The sequence below is a fragment of the Cetorhinus maximus genome, chromosome 16, assembly GCF_964194155.1.
Source record: "Cetorhinus maximus chromosome 16, sCetMax3.hap1.1, whole genome shotgun sequence".
NCBI lineage: Eukaryota > Metazoa > Chordata > Chondrichthyes > Lamniformes > Cetorhinidae > Cetorhinus > Cetorhinus maximus.
Genome location: NC_135894.1, coordinates 58,362,982 through 58,383,615, shown reverse-complemented (window position 1 = coordinate 58,383,615; position 20,634 = coordinate 58,362,982). Strand labels below are relative to the sequence as shown.

At 40.3% G+C, this 20,634-nt stretch overlaps 1 protein-coding gene across 6 annotated transcripts in view; it reads left to right on the top strand.

The window, feature by feature from the left end:
• Window positions 1-20,634, top strand: part of dmd (dystrophin) — a 1,945,510-nt gene that overhangs the window by 898,139 nt on the left and 1,026,737 nt on the right. For all 6 annotated transcript variants that reach the window (XM_078559857.1, XM_078559853.1, XM_078559852.1 and 3 more), the window contains exon 33: window positions 10,817-10,987. In XM_078559857.1, the coding sequence (XP_078415983.1) occupies window positions 10,817-10,987 (171 nt within the window). The remainder of the gene's footprint in view (window positions 1-10,816; window positions 10,988-20,634) is intronic.

Here is a 20,634-nt window from a genome sequence, read left to right as displayed (position 1 = left end):
CACTACCCTTTTCCCCTTCCCTCTCCTCACTCTTCTTCCTACTTGTTGAAAATTGTGTGGAATATATTTCTCAATCTAGCTGGCAAATATGCTGCTTTTCCTTTTGTAAAGTAATTCCATTAAAATTCCTCAGCAGTACGAAAATAACAACTATATGGAATCCATGAAGAATGTTGACAGAGCTAGAACTTTAATTCTTGTAGATTCCCCCCTGCTGACTGCTGAACATTCATTAATTGCATAACATCATTAATTTCTTTGCAAAACTGTTTGTTGTTGTGTTCTTGTCACAAGTACTTTAAATCAGTTTGAGGTTTCGTGTGCTGTAATATTCCACTCTAGATCAACAGAGCATGACATTGATACAGATTAGTTCAGAAAGATGCCATGATGTATTTGATATATCATTGGGCTGTTTTACTGTATGTCAAATTTTAAACTTTGTTGCTCTGGAGCAATAGGTTAACCTGTGTGAGAGAGCAAAGAACCTATGAAAGGGGAAATGACATAATGAAAGAGGACACTCTCATTTCATTAGCAAGCTTTGAAGAATTTGACTTCAGCGTGGGCTGCAGGGGTGAAGGTTTCCCCTCTCTGTTGGTTGTAATAGCCCCTTGTAGACAGTTTTTCCAGTTTCAAGCCAGTTCTAGGTGGGCCTTAAACTACAACATGACATTGCTCATATTCGCAGAAGTCAACAATAAATTGCCAGAGTTCCTCATGACATGGAAGCATCACATTACTGTGGTAGGATATGAGATTATGTTATCTTATTAAGGAAACATAAAGAAGATTTACTGTGTATAGCCTTTGGTTTATCTGACCTAAGAGTGTTCAATGCTGATACTAGCTGCAGAAAGTAGATAAGTATTTTGTCCTGCAGCATCTCTTAGCTTGATAAAGAGAGATGACAGTGGTATTCAGCACTGACTCCCAAACGTTATGCAGATCAGCTCATGTGGAGATTTCAGCTATTTCTTTAGCAGCTGTCTGCAAAAACATACAAATACTAAAATAGCTAGTCATTTTTGGAATAGTCCAAAGCAAATGATTAGATTCAAAATATCCTGCTCAAAATATACTTCAATAACTGAGCTAGCTTTTATTTTCTCTGTATACTAATTCACTGTGAGATTTGGACATTTTAATGGTATTGTGTCTGTCAGTGGTCCTGTCAAAGCAATATTTATCAATTCATTAATTGAATCGTTGCCCCCTCATCCAAACTCTCCATCTCCTCCCTCCCCCTCTCTTTCCCCCTCCATCCTCTGCCTCTCCTCTATCCTTTCACCTCCCTCTTTTGCACTCATCCCTTCATCTCCTAATTTCCCCATAACCTTCTCTACTTGCTTTTTCTACTCTCTCCCTTCCTTCCTCCTCCCCCCTCTCATGTCCCTTTCACTCCTCTTCACTATGTCACTTCTGTCCTTGCCTCAGTCTCTTCATACTTTCTCCGCCTGACTTTCGTCTCCTTACTTCATCTCCCCTTTTCCCACCCATTTGCAGTATTTGCTTAAACACACTTTTTGGTCCCATGTTAATGCTGACAGAATATAAACTGCAGATGGCAGTGTGTCCTTACATGAAGTCGCCTTATCATCTTAAAATGGGAAATAAAAATTGCAAGCCATGGCTTTCTTTAAAAAAAAATCTCTATTTAGTTTCTAATAGATAATAGCAACTCATTTTAAACTTAGAAAATTTGTTCTGCAGCTTTGATTCCATAATCTTGGTTTAGCTGTTAATAACACAAGGTAACATACTTGCACTTGAGGGGCTGGTACCTGTGGAACCAGAAAGCAGGAATGAGTTAATGGTTGCAAGAGAGGAGGGAAGGGGAGAAATGAGATTTTAAAAAAAAGGTCAGCAACTGCAGATAGAGGATGCAGTATTCATCTGACTGGCACTTCAGATAGGTACAACATTCATATAAATTCTAAGCATTACTTGTTTAAATGACATACTGGCCCCCTTTAATAACATAGGGACATTTGTCTCTGGTATAAATGTCAGGTAGGTAAATGCACCTCCTGCCAACTGCTGGATTATATGTCACTAGCAAACCTTGCATTTGAGATTGAGCAATTCCTTTGTTTATTTTGTGATAAGTCCTGAGTGGTTAGAGACAGTTGAATCTCTTATTATTTATGAGTAAAATCATAGAAGCACTGTTCCACTTTCAAAGAAGGAAGCATCAAGATTAAAATAAACACCTCAGCATAGATACACATCCTGGAATTTCATCCTGCATGTCTCAGAAGCACAATAAACATCAGGGCAGTTTTTATTTGGCAGCAAATTGTTTTAGAAGCTATTTATGCTGCTTTCCACCCCAAAATGATGTGCCTGAATTAACAAGCACAGTTTGGCTCCCCCTGTGATCTGCCACTGGGTCCCTATACAGCTAATTTTCAAACACATGGAAATTAGGACCAGTTGTAGTGAGCCCAGAATTTCTGTAATTTGTGCTTGTAGTGAACTAGGCTATGTCAGAAACATAAAAGAGTGCCAGGATTAGCTGAGACTGGAAGAGAAGTTTTAAATCTGAAGACTTTTGAAAATTTAAGCATTGATTTCCACAGCTAAGAATTAAGTTTATATCTCAGCAATTTGGGGGAAAGGTACATTATTGCATTTTGTTCTCTTCTTTCTTCTTGTCCAGACAGAGTTGGACTTGCTTCTGATTGATTCTGAGACCACAAGGATATTTTGTCCCCCTACAATGAACTTCTAAGGAGCATGTGAGATTCCCCATGGGCATATACATTTAAGGAAGAGCTTTTTTGGGAGGCAAAATTAAATGGAGATGAGCACCAGGAGGGCCATCACTCAGGGCTCTCTCCAGTGATAGCTGCAAGGGACATCAGAGAAGAATTAATCAATGATTTTTGCATTTATTTAACACAGTAGCCTTTATTATCATGTCAGAAGTCTTTCTCCCCCAATTTCAATCCAATACACATACTGAAGTGATTGAACACAACAGCCCTCTTTGTCCCAACATGATCATGCCAATGAAAGTTGCTTGATTGACAAAGTTACTGGTAAAATAAATTACATCTTTTGCTTTATGATTATAATCTCCTTTAATATCAAAGCACGATGTAAGTGCACATTCTCTCTTAATGCAACAAATTCCAAGCTGAACAGAAGCTAACATACTGTTTCTTCACACCATGCTTCTCCAATATTCTGGTCTTTCTGCTTGGTGCAATCTGAGGAGCAGTAACACAAGAACTGGTTGGCTGCTCCTGTGGCTGATGTGAACACAGGAGAGAGTGCAGAAGAGATTTACAAGAATAGTTCCAGAGATGAGAAACTACAGCTATAAGGATAGATTGGAGAGGTTAGGACTGTTCTCCTTGGAGAGAAGAAGGCTAAGAGGAGAATTGATCAAGATGTTCAAAATCATGAGATGGCTGGACAGAGTAGATAGGGAGAAGCTGTTCCCACTCGTAAAAGGATCAAGAACGAGAGGGCACAGATTTAAAGTGATTTGCAAAAGAAGCAAATGTGATGTGAGAAAAAACTTTTTCACACAGTGAGTGGTTCAGATCTGGAATGCACTTCCTGGAAGTGTGGTGGAGGCAGGTTCAATTGAGGCATTCAAGAGGACATTAGATAATTATTTGAATAGAAACAATGTGCAAGGGTACGGGAGAAAGGTAGGGCAATGGCACTAGATCAAAATGCTCATTTGGGGAGCCAGTGCAGACACAATAGGCCGAATGGCCTCCTTCTGTGCTGTTAAAATTCTATGAGAAAATTCTATGAGGGTCTTTGCTGATGACAGCTTGCTCCATGAGGAAGGCGCTGCTGCCTGCACCTCTGGAGCTTGCACCTAGGCAACTCTTGTACCACCCAGAGGTAGGGGAAGGCTGGATGCCTGGAATGTGCTGCTGTCCTAAGAAGCAGAAACAAGTCAACTCCTGTCAAGCCTATTTTGCTGAACCCTGGATCTGTGATCCAACCGATTAGTGAAATGGCTGGTCTAATGCCAGGTATTAGATCCTGGAATCCCTGAGAGACAGCAGCATGCATCCCAGCCACCTGTGTTTGGAGGCTTGTCACCAGATCTATGGTCTGTACTTCTGTGAAGCAGATGGTACTGACTAGGTCCCTGGCCACTTTATATGAGGTAATCTGCTGCTGATTGCAGTGAAGCTGTCACACATTGAATTGATCTCTTTGCTGAAGAAAGAGCTTCCCTGAAAATCAGGGTTGTAGACTCTTAAGTCACACCTGTCAGTTACCAAACATCCTTATACGTCTGACCTCAGAGTCTGCATGTAAATGTGATATTTTTGAATACCTCTTTCAGAACTCGTGAATCCTAACACATCTGTTAGTGAAATAATGGCACTTCATTTCAAGATCCTGAGTTAGTGGCCTCTTTAACCAATTTGCAGTGTTAAGGATTGGTTATGCAGGTCTTCATTTTAGAGGGTCTGAGAGAGCTAACAGTCAAATGTATTTTGAGCCTTATTTCCATGGGGACTATACAGTCTCTCTCTCTCTCTCTCTCTTTCCCCACCCCCCTCCCTCCCTCCTTTGCTGAATCTCCTTGAACAAGGTTTGCAGGTCAGTCTCAATGGAATCGTGCATGTTCCTTTCATTCTGTTTGCAATGCTCATGTCCTTTCTTTGGCTCTCAGTACCAGATTGTTCAGTGGAACTAAATCATACATGAAGCATCCATTGCAGCTACCTGACTGACTTAACCGAGCACTTTCCTGCTTATTGCGCTTCTCCCAGTGGCTGCAATGTTCAGGCTGATGGTTTTTTAAAGTCTACATTCTAATTTGCAAACACCACCAGCACATCTTTTCTGTTTTACATGAGATTTGTGCTTGAGAGTTGCCAATGAAAATTTGAATGAATCAACTCTGCAAATTATAGCAGAGATTGGGCGTGCGGTGTATCAGTGAGCATAAGTCTTCACTCATTTGGCACAAATCCATGGCACAAATCCATTGCAATTTGCCATATGAAACTTACGTAGGATCTGTTTGGGAGCACAATTGCAGGGATATTTAAAGAAGATGAAAGTATGAAAATAAAGTTAAAATTTTCTTAAGTTTTAGGTATTTGATTTTCACAAAAATTCACAATCCAGCCTGATGGAACAGTCTGTTTGTTTCATGATCATTGGTAAGCAATACTCTTTCCTGGAAAAGCATTACAACTTATATTACCTTTGTTCAGCACTTTAGATTTTGTAATGCCAGCCATGCAGAATTCATGAAAAAAGCAGACATTTAATATTTGTGACATTTTATTTGCTAAGAAGGTACCTATGTTCTGACTCTCTGTTTACTTCATGTTATAGTAAGGCTAACGTAATGAAATTGTTTTCAAGGGGAAGAAACTATAGTTGCAAAATTCAGCTAGTCCAAACTAGTTAGCGAGTTGGTTCCAAAATGGCATCTGCTGCACAATCACTGTCTTCGAGTGTGGGCTGCACCAGACTTCATTCTGGGGGCATGGCTGCATGCATGCAGGAAGTGCCTGCCAAAAGTATGCAGAGTACGTACAAATATATGAACTAGGAGCAGGAGTAGGCTATTCGGCCCTTGAGACTGCTGTTCTATTCAGCAAGATCATGGCTGATCTGATTGTGGCCTCAACGTCACTTTCCTGCCTACTCCTGATACTCTTTGGCTCCCTTATTAATCAAGAATATATCTACCTCTGCCTTAAACATATTCAATGACCCAGCCTCTACTGCTCTCTGGGGAAGATAGTTCCACATGCTCATGACACTCAGAGAAAAACATTCTCCTCATCTCTGTCTTAAATGTGAAACCCCTTATTTTAAACTGTGTCCGCTAGTTCTAGTCTCTCCCCCAAGGGGGAAACATCCTCTCTGCATCCACTCTGTCAAATCCCCTCAGTATCTTGTATATTTCAATAGAATCACCGCTCATTCCTCGAAACTCCAATGGATACAGGCCCAACTCGTCTAACCTTACCTCATAAGATAACCCCCTCATCCCAGGAATCAGTTGATTGAACCTTCTCTGACCTGCTTCCATTGCAATTATGTCCTTTCTTAAATAAGGAGACCAACACTGTACACAGTACTCTAGATGTGGTGTCACCAATGTCCTGTAAAATGGTAGCAAAACATTGTTACTTTTATATTTCATTCCCCTTGTAATGAACACAACATTCAATTTGCTTTCCTAATCACTCGCTGTACCTGCATACTAACTTTTTTGAGATTCATGTACCAATACACCTAAATCCCTCTGTACCACTGAGTTCAGTAATCACTCTCTATTTTCTATTCTTCCTGCCAAAATGAACAAGTTCACACTTTCCTATGTTATACTCCATCTGCCAAATTATTGCCCATTGCCAAATTATTGCCCACTTGCTTAACCTATCTGTGTCCCTTTGCAGACTCCTTATGTCCTCTTCTAACTTAGTCTCCTACCTATCTTTGTTTCATCAGTAAATTTAGCAACTATACATTCAGTCCCTTCATCCAAGTCATTGATATAGATTGTAAGTTGTAGAGGCTCTAGTGCTGATCCCTGTGGCACTCCACTCATTACACCTTGCCATCCCGAAATGCCCAACTTATGCCTACTTTCTGTTTCCTGTTAGCTAACCAATCCTCTCTTCATGCTAATATTTTAGCTCATTCACCATGAGTTCTTATTTTGTGGAATCTTGTCAAATGCCTTTTGACAACATATGCCACAGGTTCCCCTTTTTTTCATGTTACTTGTTACTTTCTCAAAGAAATCTAATAAATTAGTCAAACATGATTTCCCTTTCACAAAACCATGTTGACTCTGTCTGGTTGCCTTGAGATTTTCTTGGTGTCCCGCTACAACTTCCGTAATAGATTTCAATATTTTTCCTATGACAGATATTGACCTAACTGTCCTGTGCTTTCCTGCTTTCTATCTCCCTCCTTTCTTGAATAGACGAGTTACATTCACTATTTTCCAATCCGATGGGACTTTTCCAAAATCTAAGGAATTTTAGAAAAGCAAAACCAAAATATCTGCTGTCTCAGCAGCCACTTCTTTTAAGACCCTAGGATAAAATCCATCAGGACCTGGACAGATTGTGATGCCAATCAGCATAGACATTGATTTGACAGCAGCGTTGCTACTTTGGAACCTAACTCCCCAACTAACACTGTCTCTTCACCATGCACCACTGAACATGCATTCAGCAGCAGGAAGAACTCACCCTTGATCCCTTTTTAAAGAGATCATCAAATACTTTCAGGTTATTGCTGAAAAGAGAAAGGTTGCCAAAGCTTTTCAGCTTGTACTCATTAGGACAAATGCAAAGTTACCAAATTTCAACTGATTACAACAATTTATGCAACAGGAGAAGAGGGGGCTGATTAGTTGACAAGTCAACTCTCATTGGCTGAGGCATTACCTTGGAGAAAGCAACATACAACTGTAGGCTTCCCAGGTCCCTGGGTAATTCAACAAAGGTGCAAGGCTTGAACATATTCCTTTGTTTGCAGAGACCAGGTCCCTGCATATGAATATATGTCACTTCTAACAAGTGTAAATGAGCCATTTTACAAGCTTGACTGATTGCCTTAAATTGGTTGTTAGTGTAGCTATTAGCACACTAAGGATTGTTCTTCAAGTGCTGCCCAATCCTGCAATCGCATCCAATAGTAGACGTGGGCTGGTTGAGCTTGGTTTGCACTCTGCATATTATGAAGAACCAAAGGAATAATGTGTGCATGAATCCCAATCTAAATGTTGAACGGTGAAGGCAGGCTTGTGATAAACAATAGTGTATGTATTTCAGTGCCAGTGTGATGCTGTGTATATGGACCATATGACCTAGCGACTGGCTGATTGAATCAAACAGCATGTTCCTTCAGTAGTTCCCATTCACCAGCAATCCCACACCTTCCCTCTGTCAATGAGCAACACAGTGTCTGCTTGACCACAATGCAAATATAAAAGCCAACACAAAATAAAGATTTGAAATCAAATTTAGTGCCCATATTCCTCATATCTTTGTTTGTCCTAATATTTCAATGCAGTGCTACCCCAATGAGTACAGGATGGCTGGTGGAAGGATGCTGACGTTCAATGGGGGAGACTGCAAATAGCCTTGGTGGAGGATTCCATGCAGCTCTGAGCCTAGAAGGTGCGGCATTGGACTGCACTATCTTGATATGGGCGGCAGCAGTCTGGGCTGGTTGGATGTCTGGGTGACAGGTAGCACCTTGGGTACGGGCAGTGGTGGCAGGCCAAATGCAGTCACTGTGAGAGAGGACAACAAGCACATATTCCTTGCAGCCAATGGCATTCGTTTGGGGTGGGGTCTCAGCAGTAATCAGTTGAAGGACAGATTACTGGACCGCTGCGATGCCTTGCAAGCCCCTTTGAACACTAGTATCCACAGTCATGATGGCCGCAATCTGAGTTTGTGTGGAAGCAAGGTGAATCTGCGTCACTTAAGTCTGTGCTTCCACGACAGAGCTTAGGCATTGTGTGGCTTCTATTTGTCCTACAATGGAAGCTGTGACTTCAGCCATCATAACTTGCATCATGGTTGGGTCCAAAAACTTGTGAATGAGTTGGCCACCACTTTGAAAGACTAGCGAGGATGAGTTCCAGTCTCTGTGCAAAACCCTGTGCCAAGTTAGTACCAGACTACTCCATGGTCCTTCATATGCAGCATCGCTGGCAGACCTGCCAATGCTGCAAGCACATTAGTGTGCATACCTTCAACCTTCCTTCTGCCCCATGAAATTGCTCATTTGAGTCCTTTGCAGTAGAACTCGTGTGTGATTTTGGCCTCTGACAAGCTAGCATTTCCACTGCTCTTGACCCCAGCCCTGGCCACTAACGACTCATGCATGGTGTCTCACACGTGTATATCTTGCCTCTCAGCTCTCTAAAGTACATGCAGTATTAGTATCTGAGCTGGTGGCTGAGAGTGTGAGAGCAAGTGCAAATGATGGTACTTCTTCTTCGTCACTGCCTTCTTGCTCTTTTGCCTCTTGTTCTTTCACCACTGCCTGGCCAGGTTGCTGTTCTGAGAGGTATCTAGGAGGAGAAAGGCACTAGGATTGTTATGATTGGGTGGGGTGGGGGAGGTAGGTGAGGGATGCAAAAAGGATGCATGCTTGCATCATTTATAGTTTATAAATCAGAAGAGATGGTGGAATGAGGGGTGAAACGGGATGTGAAAAGGAGGATTAGGTGTTATCGATGGTTTCAACATTGCCACTGGCCAAGGCCTATAATAGCCGTTCCATCGATGGTGACAATGATCTCGTCCATGGATGATTTGCAGCCATATCTGCCCCCCACCAGTTCGATTCCATGGCCTCCAATCAACTTGTCCTGTAAGGGAGAGTGAGCTTTATTGCTGAATGTCATACAACATGTTTGGGGTGATGAGACAGTCATTGTTAATAGTTGGCAGTGTGTGTAAGCTATGAGATGTGAGAGTGAAGTATGCTAAGAGTATGAGGATGAAATGAAAGGATGAATGTTATGAATGATTTATGATTGATCATGAATGTTGATAAGTGATGGGATAGTTGTGCATTGAGCAGTATTTCAGGCAAGGGGTGCAACTGGTGGAATATGGCATTTGAAGATACATTCACTGACTTTGACCACTCATGTGAGGTCATTGAACATTTTGCGGCACCTCATCCAAGTCATTGGGGCCTGATTCATGGCATTGACTGCCATGATGATCTAGTCCCACTGCCTTCACAAAGTTTGCCTGGGGACGGGAGGGGCCTCCTTTCCCTCCGTGGATAGATCACATCTCTCCTCCTCTTCCGCTCTCTTCCTTATTGCACCATTACTGACACTTCATGCTCAGACTGCTCCAGTCAGAATGTATCTCTCCTTTAACTGATGCAGGCCAGTTATAAGTGGTGCTAGTCTCGCATGATGTTGGGACCCCCTCCAGAAGTATGCAGCCACTCAACAGCTCAGTTAGCACTGACTGCATGCAGAAATCATTCAAGTTAGCAGGCAGTACAAAGTTGCCATGCTGGCTGCATCTGAAGCACAGTTAATCTCCTAAGCCTAACTGAGATAGAAGAAGCATAAGAGAGTCCACAGAGAAAGAAAAGGTCATCAATTGAGAAACAGCACACATTATCCTTAAGAACCATTTAGATCTGTAGCGGAAAGTCAAAAATTCTAATCTCTATTGTAACACCTACTGGCATAGAAATGTCTCAAGTCATGAATGGATGTATTTTGTAAAAGCAATGCTCTAGTTACACTGTGCACAAATTAAGCTGATTACCTTTATATCTGTTGTGTATATTTTTAGCTGACATAATTAGAAATGCAAGAAGTGTTATCAGGTAGCAGAGCATATTTAGTCAAGGGTTGTCTTTTTGTGTGACTGTTACAGGTCTAGTGACAACGGGTCATAGCCCATTGGTGAATAGTAAACCAATACTTTCACCTGTGAGAAGTAAAAGCTGTTGAGAATCAAAATATTTGTTGGCTTTGTATGGAAACTTATTTTACTTTGGTGTACAGAACTGTAGTGGCTGTGCAACATGTGGCTGAGTAACTGCCAACTTTCCAGATGTTTAAAATATCTGTTTGAAAGATTGACAATAAGTGAACAAATTTAAATGAGAACTTTTTGTCAAGTTCATGACATCAGTATGAAGGACAGTGGGATTAAGTTGAATGGAACTTTAATGTATAACACATAAGAATATCCAGTTGCGAATGAGGACAACTTGTTATGGTCGGTCACATTTGACACTTGACGCTGTAGGACAGCTATTAAAAGTCATTTTGAAAATGTGATCTTTTATTTTCCTTGTGTAGGTGACTGAGGGAAAGCAAGAGCTGGAGAAGTCTCTGAAATTTTCTCGCAAGCTCAGGAAGGAAGTGAATGCCTTGACAGAATGGCTGGCGGCAACAGATGCAGAACTGACAAGGAGATCAGCAGTTGAAGGCATGCCTACTAATTTGGACAATGAAGTTGCCTGGAGTAAGGTAAGAATGACTTTAATATCTTAAGAGGAAATAATGTCAAAGAATGCCTTTGGCTCACAACTTAGGTTAAGAAGTTTGAGTAGATGTTTGGCATTTAGCAGTGTGGCCCCTCAAATGTTATTTCAAGAAGGCTTCTTTTCTCATTAGCAATAAAGTTGAGACATACTGAAAGATGGTGCTCAGGTGTTTTAACATCAACTGTCTCCGAACACAGACGATTTTTGGAAAAAGTATGTCAAAGACATGAATGCTCATTTTTAGAGGCACTGTTCTCAGTATGGTGCCTCATTAGATAGGAGTATCTAGGAACAACCCTTTAATATTATAGTCATACTTCCTAGCTGACTCCCATCCAGGCTCACTTCTGAAAGTTAACCAATTGCTGTCTTTTTCAAAGTTCTGAAGTGACCAACACAAAAGCAAAATACTGTAGCTGCCAGAAATCTGAAATAAAATAGAAAATACTGGAAATTCTCAGTAGGTCTGGCCGCACATGTAGAGAGAGAGAAACAGAGCCGTTTCTGGTGAAAGGTCACAGATCTTCTCTCCTCAGATGCTGCCTGACCTGCTGAGCATTACCAGTATTTTCACTTTTTATTATTATTATTAAATAGACCATTTTGGAGCTATTAATGAGTTTTAACTAACAGTACTATGGGTGTACTGACACCACATGGACTGCAGGGATTCAAGAAGGCAGCTCACCACAACCTTCTCAAGGGCAATTAGGGTTGGGAAATTTATGCTGGCCCAGCCAGCGCGCCCACATCCTATGAAAGAACAAAATAAAAAAGCTAATTTGGGCCCAGCTAGATGTATATTTTCAATTTAATGTATTAGGGTAATTGTGGAGCAAAAAGGCAGGCCAAAAATGATTGACTGAATGATCTGGGGAATCAACTTTGGGCTGTGACTTTTCTCATCCTTGATTTTCCTTATGATTGAAGGTACTAAAAGATACTCTGTTAATGTAGGGAAAATGAGGAATAATGTAGCAATTACATTATTTCACTAGACATCACTGTAATATATGTCTTACGAGGCCAGGAGAGATTTGAAGTCTTTGATTTCATTTCAATGATGATGGGGTGTAACCCACGCAAACCTGGCAAGAATTCTTGCTTGGCAGACAGGAACAGGAATCTTGGTGTTAGGAGGTTGGTGCCAAGAGCCCATGGCACTAAGGTAAATGGTGAGAGGGAGAAGGGTAAACCATTGGCAGGGCAGGAGAGGCCCAAGGTTTCCTTTCCCCTTACTACCCCACAAGGAAATCAAATAACATTTTTAAATTTAAATAGGTGTCTGATACCTCATGCGCCAGAAGATCACAGGTTCAAAACCAACTCATGTCTTGAGAAAAAATCTAAATTGACACTCCAGTGCATTACCGAAGGACTGCTGCACTGTTGGAGGTGCCATCTTTCGAATGAAGTCAAATCAAAGCCCTTTTTGCCCACTCAGGTGGATATAATTGACTCACTATGAAAAGGAGACATTGTGAGTTCTCCATAGTGTCCAGGCCAATACTTATCACTCTACTAACATAATTAAAAAACACATTACCTGGACATTTATCACATTGCTGTTTGTGGGATCTTGAAGTGCGCAAATTAGTTGCTGCATTTCCTACATGACAACAGTAACTACACTGCAAAGGTACTCCATTAGCTGATGTTTTTTGGAAACTCCTGAGGTTATGAACAGTGTGTATAATTGCAAGGCTGCCTTTCTCTGGTCCCGATCCAGCTGTCATGAGGTTTCTTTGGTGGCTTCCGCACTGGTCAAGATTCGGACAACTAAATGGCTTCAGGGCCCTATTTGTTATATTGCTAATAGCTAGTTGGTGAAGGAAGAAACCAGAGCCATTATTCACTTGGAATAAATTTATTCACAGAATGAAACATTACAGGTACATGTTCCTGGCTCAGCTCTACTGCTATGTCATTGTCTCTTTATATGCATTCAGGTAACCAATCAATCAAGGCTTCCACCAGTATATACTTACCTCAATTAACACAATTAACATTATTTGTCATAAGAGTTTAACACTTCCATATATGTGAGGACCTTGGTTGCCTACAGCGAATGTCTCCGTTGAGTTACGCTACAGCGGGTAGGAGTGCAGCACAAATGAGGAGGTAAGTATTCTTCCTGTATTTTAATCCCCTTGCATGTCTTGTTCTCATCGGGCATGTGAGGGTTAAAATTGGGGCGATTCACAATTTTCATGGCGTTGTAAACAGCAAATCCATTAAAATGCTGTGGAGTCATCATATGTTCTCTTTCAGTGGATTAAAAATAATTCTGCTGGTCTGACAAATTCAGTGGAAAGGAGAGGTAATTATTTATTTTCTAACTAGGTTTCAAACTGTGACAGTCCTTGCTTTTATGCACCAAAGGTGAGGTCGATTTAATCAGCACACTTGCAATTGATTGGCTTCAACTTTGCATTTCTGAAATGATAGTTGGTTGCTGCTGAACAGGTATGGAATGCCTGAGGTATGCATGTAGCCAGTGGAAAGTAAAAATGTCAATGAGCAATTCCAGATCACCTCAAATCAAAAATTGTCTATCAGGAAACAATAGCAAGGACTACCAGGAGATGAATGAGATAAGCTTGTGGTGGAGAGTTAAGGAATAGTAGAGATAACAAATGAAAATGTTGCCTAATTTTTCAGAGAGTAGATGTAGTAGAATCACCAAAAGTGGAAGCAGGGAAGTTAGTGGAAGTTATTATTGAAATAAGCAAGGCACTAAAGAAATTATTCAAACATAAGGTAGAAAGATCACCAGGAGTTATTGCTTACATTTGAGGGTAGGCTAGGGAAGAAGTAGCAGAGGCTTTGACTGTAATTTTCTAAAATATTGTGCTTAGCAATATATAAAAATTACAACACAGAAACAGCCCAACCTGTTCACGTTGGCATATACCCTCCACATGAACAATGTTACAATCTCAGTAGAGACCATGCTTTTAAAAATAAATTCAAACTCCCAGTTATTAACTGTAAGAATTTCAAGTTTTAAACTAAAACACCTTTACTGTATAAGAGTTAAACAACTACTAACAACAACATGTTTTGTTCTCACTTATAGTTTATACCCAAAAATCTCAGCCTAAAGTCTTAGACTTTAAACCCAAATCTCTCAGCAGAACAGTTCCCATTCTACTTTTATTTCCACCCAAGTTCTCCTATACTTTACAGGATTTTGAAGGTTTCTTCACTTCTCCTGTGACCAAACCAAGGTGTGTTACAGCTCTCAAGAATTCGTTTTGATTCTCCTCAGCATTTTCTTTTGTACTCGTTCATGGGATGTGGGCATTGCTGGCTAGGCCACCATTTATTGCCCATCCCTAATTGCCCTTGAGAAGGTGGTGGTGAGCTGCCTTCTTGAACTGCTGCAGTCCATGTGTTGTAGGAACACCCACAGTGCTGTCAGGAAGGGAGTTCCAGGATTTTGACCCAGCGATTGTGAGGAATGGTGATATATTTCCAAGTCAGAATTGTTATGATGCAGCAGATGATGTGTGTCAGGCAGATCAAATCCACAAGGAAAACTTGATCACGCGGTCACAATGGTTTTGCAATTTGTATTTTATTTCGAGATGCGTGCCCTGAATTCAGTAATAATAAGTCCACCAAGACTCTAGGGATTTTTACAAAACTAAATTAAGCATTTATTAACAAAAGAAAAGATTTCAAGCACAAAAATAGGTCTACAAATTACTACTATAATAACTCTTAAAACCCCTATTAAGGCAACAGTAAAAAAAATAGATTTTAAACAGATCCAGGCAAATCACCACAATACCCTGGACAGTAGAATTCAAAGTGGATTCCCCAGCTTCGGTTTCTGCAGACAGTAGCTTAATGCATAACTACTGGAGGCTTTTCTCACTTCTGGCAGATCTTGCAATGCCTTCCCCTCTGACACATAACCTCTTCTCCTTTATACATGTTTCCCCCTTTTAATGCAAATTCCATTGTTCCCATATGTCTCTGGAACTTTACCTTTCTCATAATATAAATCTTTTCATGGTGCTAATACAATCAGTAACCTTTGGGAAAAATAAACACACTGCTTGGGCTAGCTTCTCAGGCTAGGTGTGACATCCTACTATCTCTTTGAAATTCAAACTACCCTGATTTATCTAAAAATGCAAATTCTCTTCACTTCACCTTCTAAATCTTTAGCCATATTTATGTATTTAGCATTTCAAACCTAGCTTCTTTTGATCAATCAGAAGCCTCCAGGCCAGCTGTCTCCAGTTCAATTAAATCCCATACACACAGAGAGAAACTATTAAAAACCCCACTATTAGCCTCTTTTACAAAATTCACAATAATATTATGAGAGTTATTATTCTTTCATGACAGGATGATGTGTGACTTGGAGAGGATCTAGGAGGTGGTGGTGCTCCCATGCATCTTCTGCCCTTGTCCTTCTAGGTGGTAGAGCTGGCGGGCTTGGAAAGTGCTGTTGAAGGAGCCTTGATGAGTTTCTGCAGTGTGTCTTGTAGATGGTACACACTGTGCGTCAGTGGTGGAAGGAATGAATGTTTATTGTGGTGGAGGGGTTGCCAATCAAGCGAGCTGCTTTGTCCCAGATGGTGTTAAGCTTCTTGAGTGTTGTTGGAGCGCCACTCATCCAGGAAGTGGTGAATATTCCACCATACTCCTGACTTGTGCCTTGTAGATGGTGGACAGGCGTTGGGAAGTCAGGGGATGAGTTACTCTCCGCAGAATTCCCAGCTTCTGACTGCTCTTTAGCTACAGTATTTACATTCTCTGGGATATGAGTTTTCTTGGAGTCCTTCACTAGCATCCAGCTAGGTGACCCTCCAACTCTCTCTTTCAGCGCCTCATGATTGTAGATTCCCCAGCACAAGCATGGGCCTCATTGCATTCTTGCTTAGTGACTCCAATTCAGAAACATCCCTGGTTTATGATAGCCTTCTGCCCCTGGTCCACAGCTTCTTTACAATTCCTGGCAGATTTCCTCTCTACCTATTTCCCAGCTAATTGCCTGTTTTCTGTGAGAAATCTCACAGATAAAACTCAAAACAAAAAAAGCCTCCCTGCAATCTATCCCATGGCAACATGGCACCCTGGGATGTCCCAGATAGAGATTTAGGCCAATTAACTTTACATTCAAAACATCCCTTTTATTCTGAAACCCACATGAATAATTTATATCTCAGATGGGGGCAACTGCAACCTTTCCAGACTTGTGGGCTCCATTGCAAAGCTAAGAGACTGCCATTTGTTGTTTATCATTTTTACATCTCTAACCCTAACCCTTTAAGTAAACATGGACCATCCTTTGAATTGTAATTATCCTAGAGGTGTTCATCTGATTCTTAAACACAGGTTTTTTCCCCCCATTTACCTTACGTTTAAAAATTCAATTCCCAAAGCTAAAAGTTAAATTCCTAAAATATATGAATCATAAATTTGATATTTGTAATAACAAATAGTCCCAACAAATTTAATCACCCTGTTTCCATATCCCATCACCCACCTTTGCTTCATTCACCTGATCAAATCAAATGACATGATTTATATCTTTACTCTAGAAGGAAATTCACAGCCTTGTGTGTGAAGAAATTGGTCCTGCTCTTCTTCCTAAATCTCTTGCATTTTTATCTATGGCCCTTTGCTTTGACCCTTCAAATACTGAATGTAGTCTGTTGTTATCCACTGTGTTCCATCCTTTTTTCAATTAAAAAAAACTTTAAAACCTTTGTTCATATTTATAATTCTTCATTCCAGGCAGAGGCCTAGTAAGTCTGTGTTTTACCATCTATAAATACTCAACATTCTTCTTATAGTGTGGAGACCAATACTGTACACAGTACTTTAACTGAGGCCTTATTAAGGTTGATATGAACCCATCATTGTCTCTGACTTTCACATTCTATACTTCTTGAGATAAAACCTAGAATTCTATTAGCTTTTTGTTTACACTGTTATCAACCTGAGGTGCTGCTTCCAATGTTCTGTGAACTTAATTTCCTTTGCTCTTCCACAACCCCAAGCCTACTTCCATTCCATCACCGTACATTTGCTGTCATTGAATTTTCATCTTATCAATATTCATTTGTAGCTTCCTTTGCTGATAAGGAAAATTATGCCAGAGGACCAGATGCTGTAAATGATGATGCCTCTCTTCAAAATAGATATCCCTGGTAGTTACAGGCTAGTTGATTTTATTTAAGCTGTTGATAAACTGCTGGAGTCAACAATAACAGGATGAATATACTGTGCACTTAGAGAAGAATCCTGAACTAACCAGAGAAAGTGAGCATGGCTGCTAAAAGATAGGTTGTGCTGCACCAACCTTACAGAATATTTTACAAAACAAGCCAAGGATGATCAATAATGGAAATGCAGCGAATGTGGGTTGTTTGGATTTTCAAAAAGCATTTGATGAAATATCACATAAGAGACTTAAGACATATTAAAAAGTTAATAACAGATGAAATTAAGGACACTGTAACGTCATGGATAGAGAGATGGTTAGAAGTCAGAAAGCAAGGGGTAGGAATAAAGGATGTTCCTCAGAGTGGAAGTGTGTTGTAAGTTGTTTTCCAAGGATCCATTTTGAACCTGCTTTTATTTCCCATATACATAAATGTATAGATGACACCGAATTAAGGTTTATGACAAATTATGATGAGGATTTTGGAAGTTTTTTTTTAACCTTTATCTGACCTTATTATTAGAAATGAGTGTTAGTGAGCTTCACATGTTAGTAACTGAGTATTTCAATAGCATGACGCTGAAACAATGCCTCGCCCCTATCCAATGTTCTTGCCCAAGGAAATGTCCAAGTTGCATCTTGCAAAAGAAATGATTCTTCTATCACTTTGCTTTCCACTGGAAAGTATCCAGAATTCAGTAAGTTGTTTTAATTCCTGTGGGGCCAGGTATTGATCCAAGTTGTCACAGAATGAAGAGATGGCTACTTAATATTGCTCAATAATGCCATCAGATAATAGGGGGAATTATCTTTAGAAATGTTAAGAACTAATCAACAAGAGCCATAAGCAAAACATGGATAATTTATTTATGTGAACCTGAAGGTGTGGTATGCACATGGAATAATCCTCATTTTTATCAGGCGTTACCATTGCAATGTTGTCTATCCTCTTGAGGAACACGCAAACCTCACATTTATTGTCATATGAAAAAGCAAATGTTTTTCGTACTTCAATGTTGCAAGAGTCTCTGAAGTTATCTAATTTAAATCAATCTGGGTTACACGTTGAGGACAATGTCATATCCCATACTTGCCTTGTGTTGTTGACTTAGGAGACTGTTAATTCTGTTTTTATATGCTGTTAAAATTTTCTACATGGGGGTGGGATTGTTTTCTGATGACATTTTCAGGTGTGCCCTGGAATTGTGCTGAAAATTTCAGAGCCCGCCTCCCATAGATATAATAAAAAGATTGGAGATTACTTATTCCTCTCTCTCCAAGTGACCTACTAGATAAATCAGATTCTCGGGGTGGTGAAATGTGGAACTCTTTACAAGATGCTAGATCTTTACAAAGCTAGATAGGTACTTAAGGGAAAAGTGAATAGACAGATATGTTGATTGTCTGAGGTGAAGTAAGGTGGGAAGAGGCTTGTGGGGAGCATAAATATCAGTATAGACCACGTAGGCTGAATGGCTTGTTTCAGTGTTGTAACATGGATGTAATATTATGTAAGATTCTCAAAAATCTCACATTTAGAACTGTGGATACCTATGCTTTTGTCAGTGATTTCCTTTGTTAAGCAGAAAGAGTTCTGCTCAGCCATACTGGCTTTCTGTTCAAAATTTGGTGAAAACCAGTGTAACCTGCACAAAAGATCACGGAATCTTAAGCTCAAGTTGAATTCAGTGCAAGTTAGTTTGATCTTCTGCACCAGTTTTACAAAAAAAAATTGCTATTACACAAACTAAATACTGCAGAAGCTGAAATTCTGAAATATAAATAGGATGGATGAAGTTTCGCGGCATCAGGTCGAACATGGGCAAGAAAACCTCCTGCTGATCACCACCTACTGCCCTCCCTCAGCTGATAAATCAGTGCTGCTTCATGTTGAATACCAATTGGAATAAGCACAGAAGATGGCAAGGACACTGAATATACTCTGGGTGGGGATTTCAAAGTCCATCACCAGGAGTTGCTTGGTAGTACAACTTGATTTGCACCCCATTCGCCACCTTAAACAGTCACTCCTTCCACTGCTGATACACAGTGGCAGCAGTGTATACCATCTACAAAATGCACGGCAGCACCTCATCAAGCTTCCTTCAACAGCACCTCTCAAATCTGCAAGCTTTATCACCAAGAAGGACAAGGGCAGCAGATGCATGGGAGCACCACCACCTGCAAGTTGCCTTCCAAGCTATTCACCATCCTGACTTGGAAATATATCACCGTTCCTTCACTGTTGTTGGGTCATAATCCTGGAACTCCCTTCCAAATAGCACTGTGGGTATACCTACACCACATGGACTACAGCGGTTCAAGAAGGTTGCTCACCACCACCTACTCAAAGGCGATTAGGGATGGACAACAAATGCTGACCTACCCTAGCCAGAGGTGCCCACATCCTATGAAAGAATAAAAATGAGTGCTGGAAATACTCAGCAGATCAGGTAACATCTGTGGAGAGCGAAACAGAGTTAATGTTTCAAGTTGATGACATCTCAGAGCTGGCCAATTCTGGCAAAAGGTTGTCGACTTAAAATTCTGATAATTCTGTTTCTCTCTCCACATATACTGCCAGATTTCCAACATTTTCTGCTTACAAAAAATTGTGCGAGATGCCAGCCCCACCCATCAAACTGACCACACTCCCAGGATGAAATAATCACCATTGGGTAATTGCAGTAATTGCACTCACTCGGGGGCCTTTGAGGATGTTCTAACAATAAAGCTGCTTCTTTTGGGCTGAAGGGCAATAATAGCTTTTGAATATAATTTTTTTAACCTACTAAGAAAGAAATGTCTGTACAGCAATATAACTAGCAAATAATATTGTATAGTTTCAAAATGTCATTTTCAATAAATAAAAATCGGATTACCTACAAGTTGTGGATTGACACTTATTAAAATAGTTATTTTTTTGTGAACAACCCATTTTCAGCTACATTAATCAAACTGCACAAACGTACTATTTTAAAGTTTAACAAGGGATATATTTAAAGCAAAATTTGTTCAAAAAATGTTTTAAAATGATGCTCAATTGTAGTGATTCATGCCAGATTTTGGATGTTTGCCGATAAACAAATGAGTTTGAGCAGAAATTTAAGGAAAATAACTTCTCAAAGCGGGCACAATTTTGCGTGCCATTTGCACCCGGATTGCCAATTGCACCTAAAACAGAACTCTGTCATTGACTTTCTTCTGTTCTTGTTCGGCTAGGTTCTGACAGTTTAATTTACTTGTTACAGATATTCCAGTTATTGGTCGATACGCATTCAAGGTTTTAATTCATAGGTGGTCCAAGATGATTTGCAACATTATTTGTTGCTCTCCTTCCTCTCGTTCTTCCATTGTGTTTTCCATCAACAGTTATTAAATTCTTAAGCAGGTCTCCAACTTTTGTGGCTTATGTGGATGTATTGCAGGGCAGGGGCTTCTAC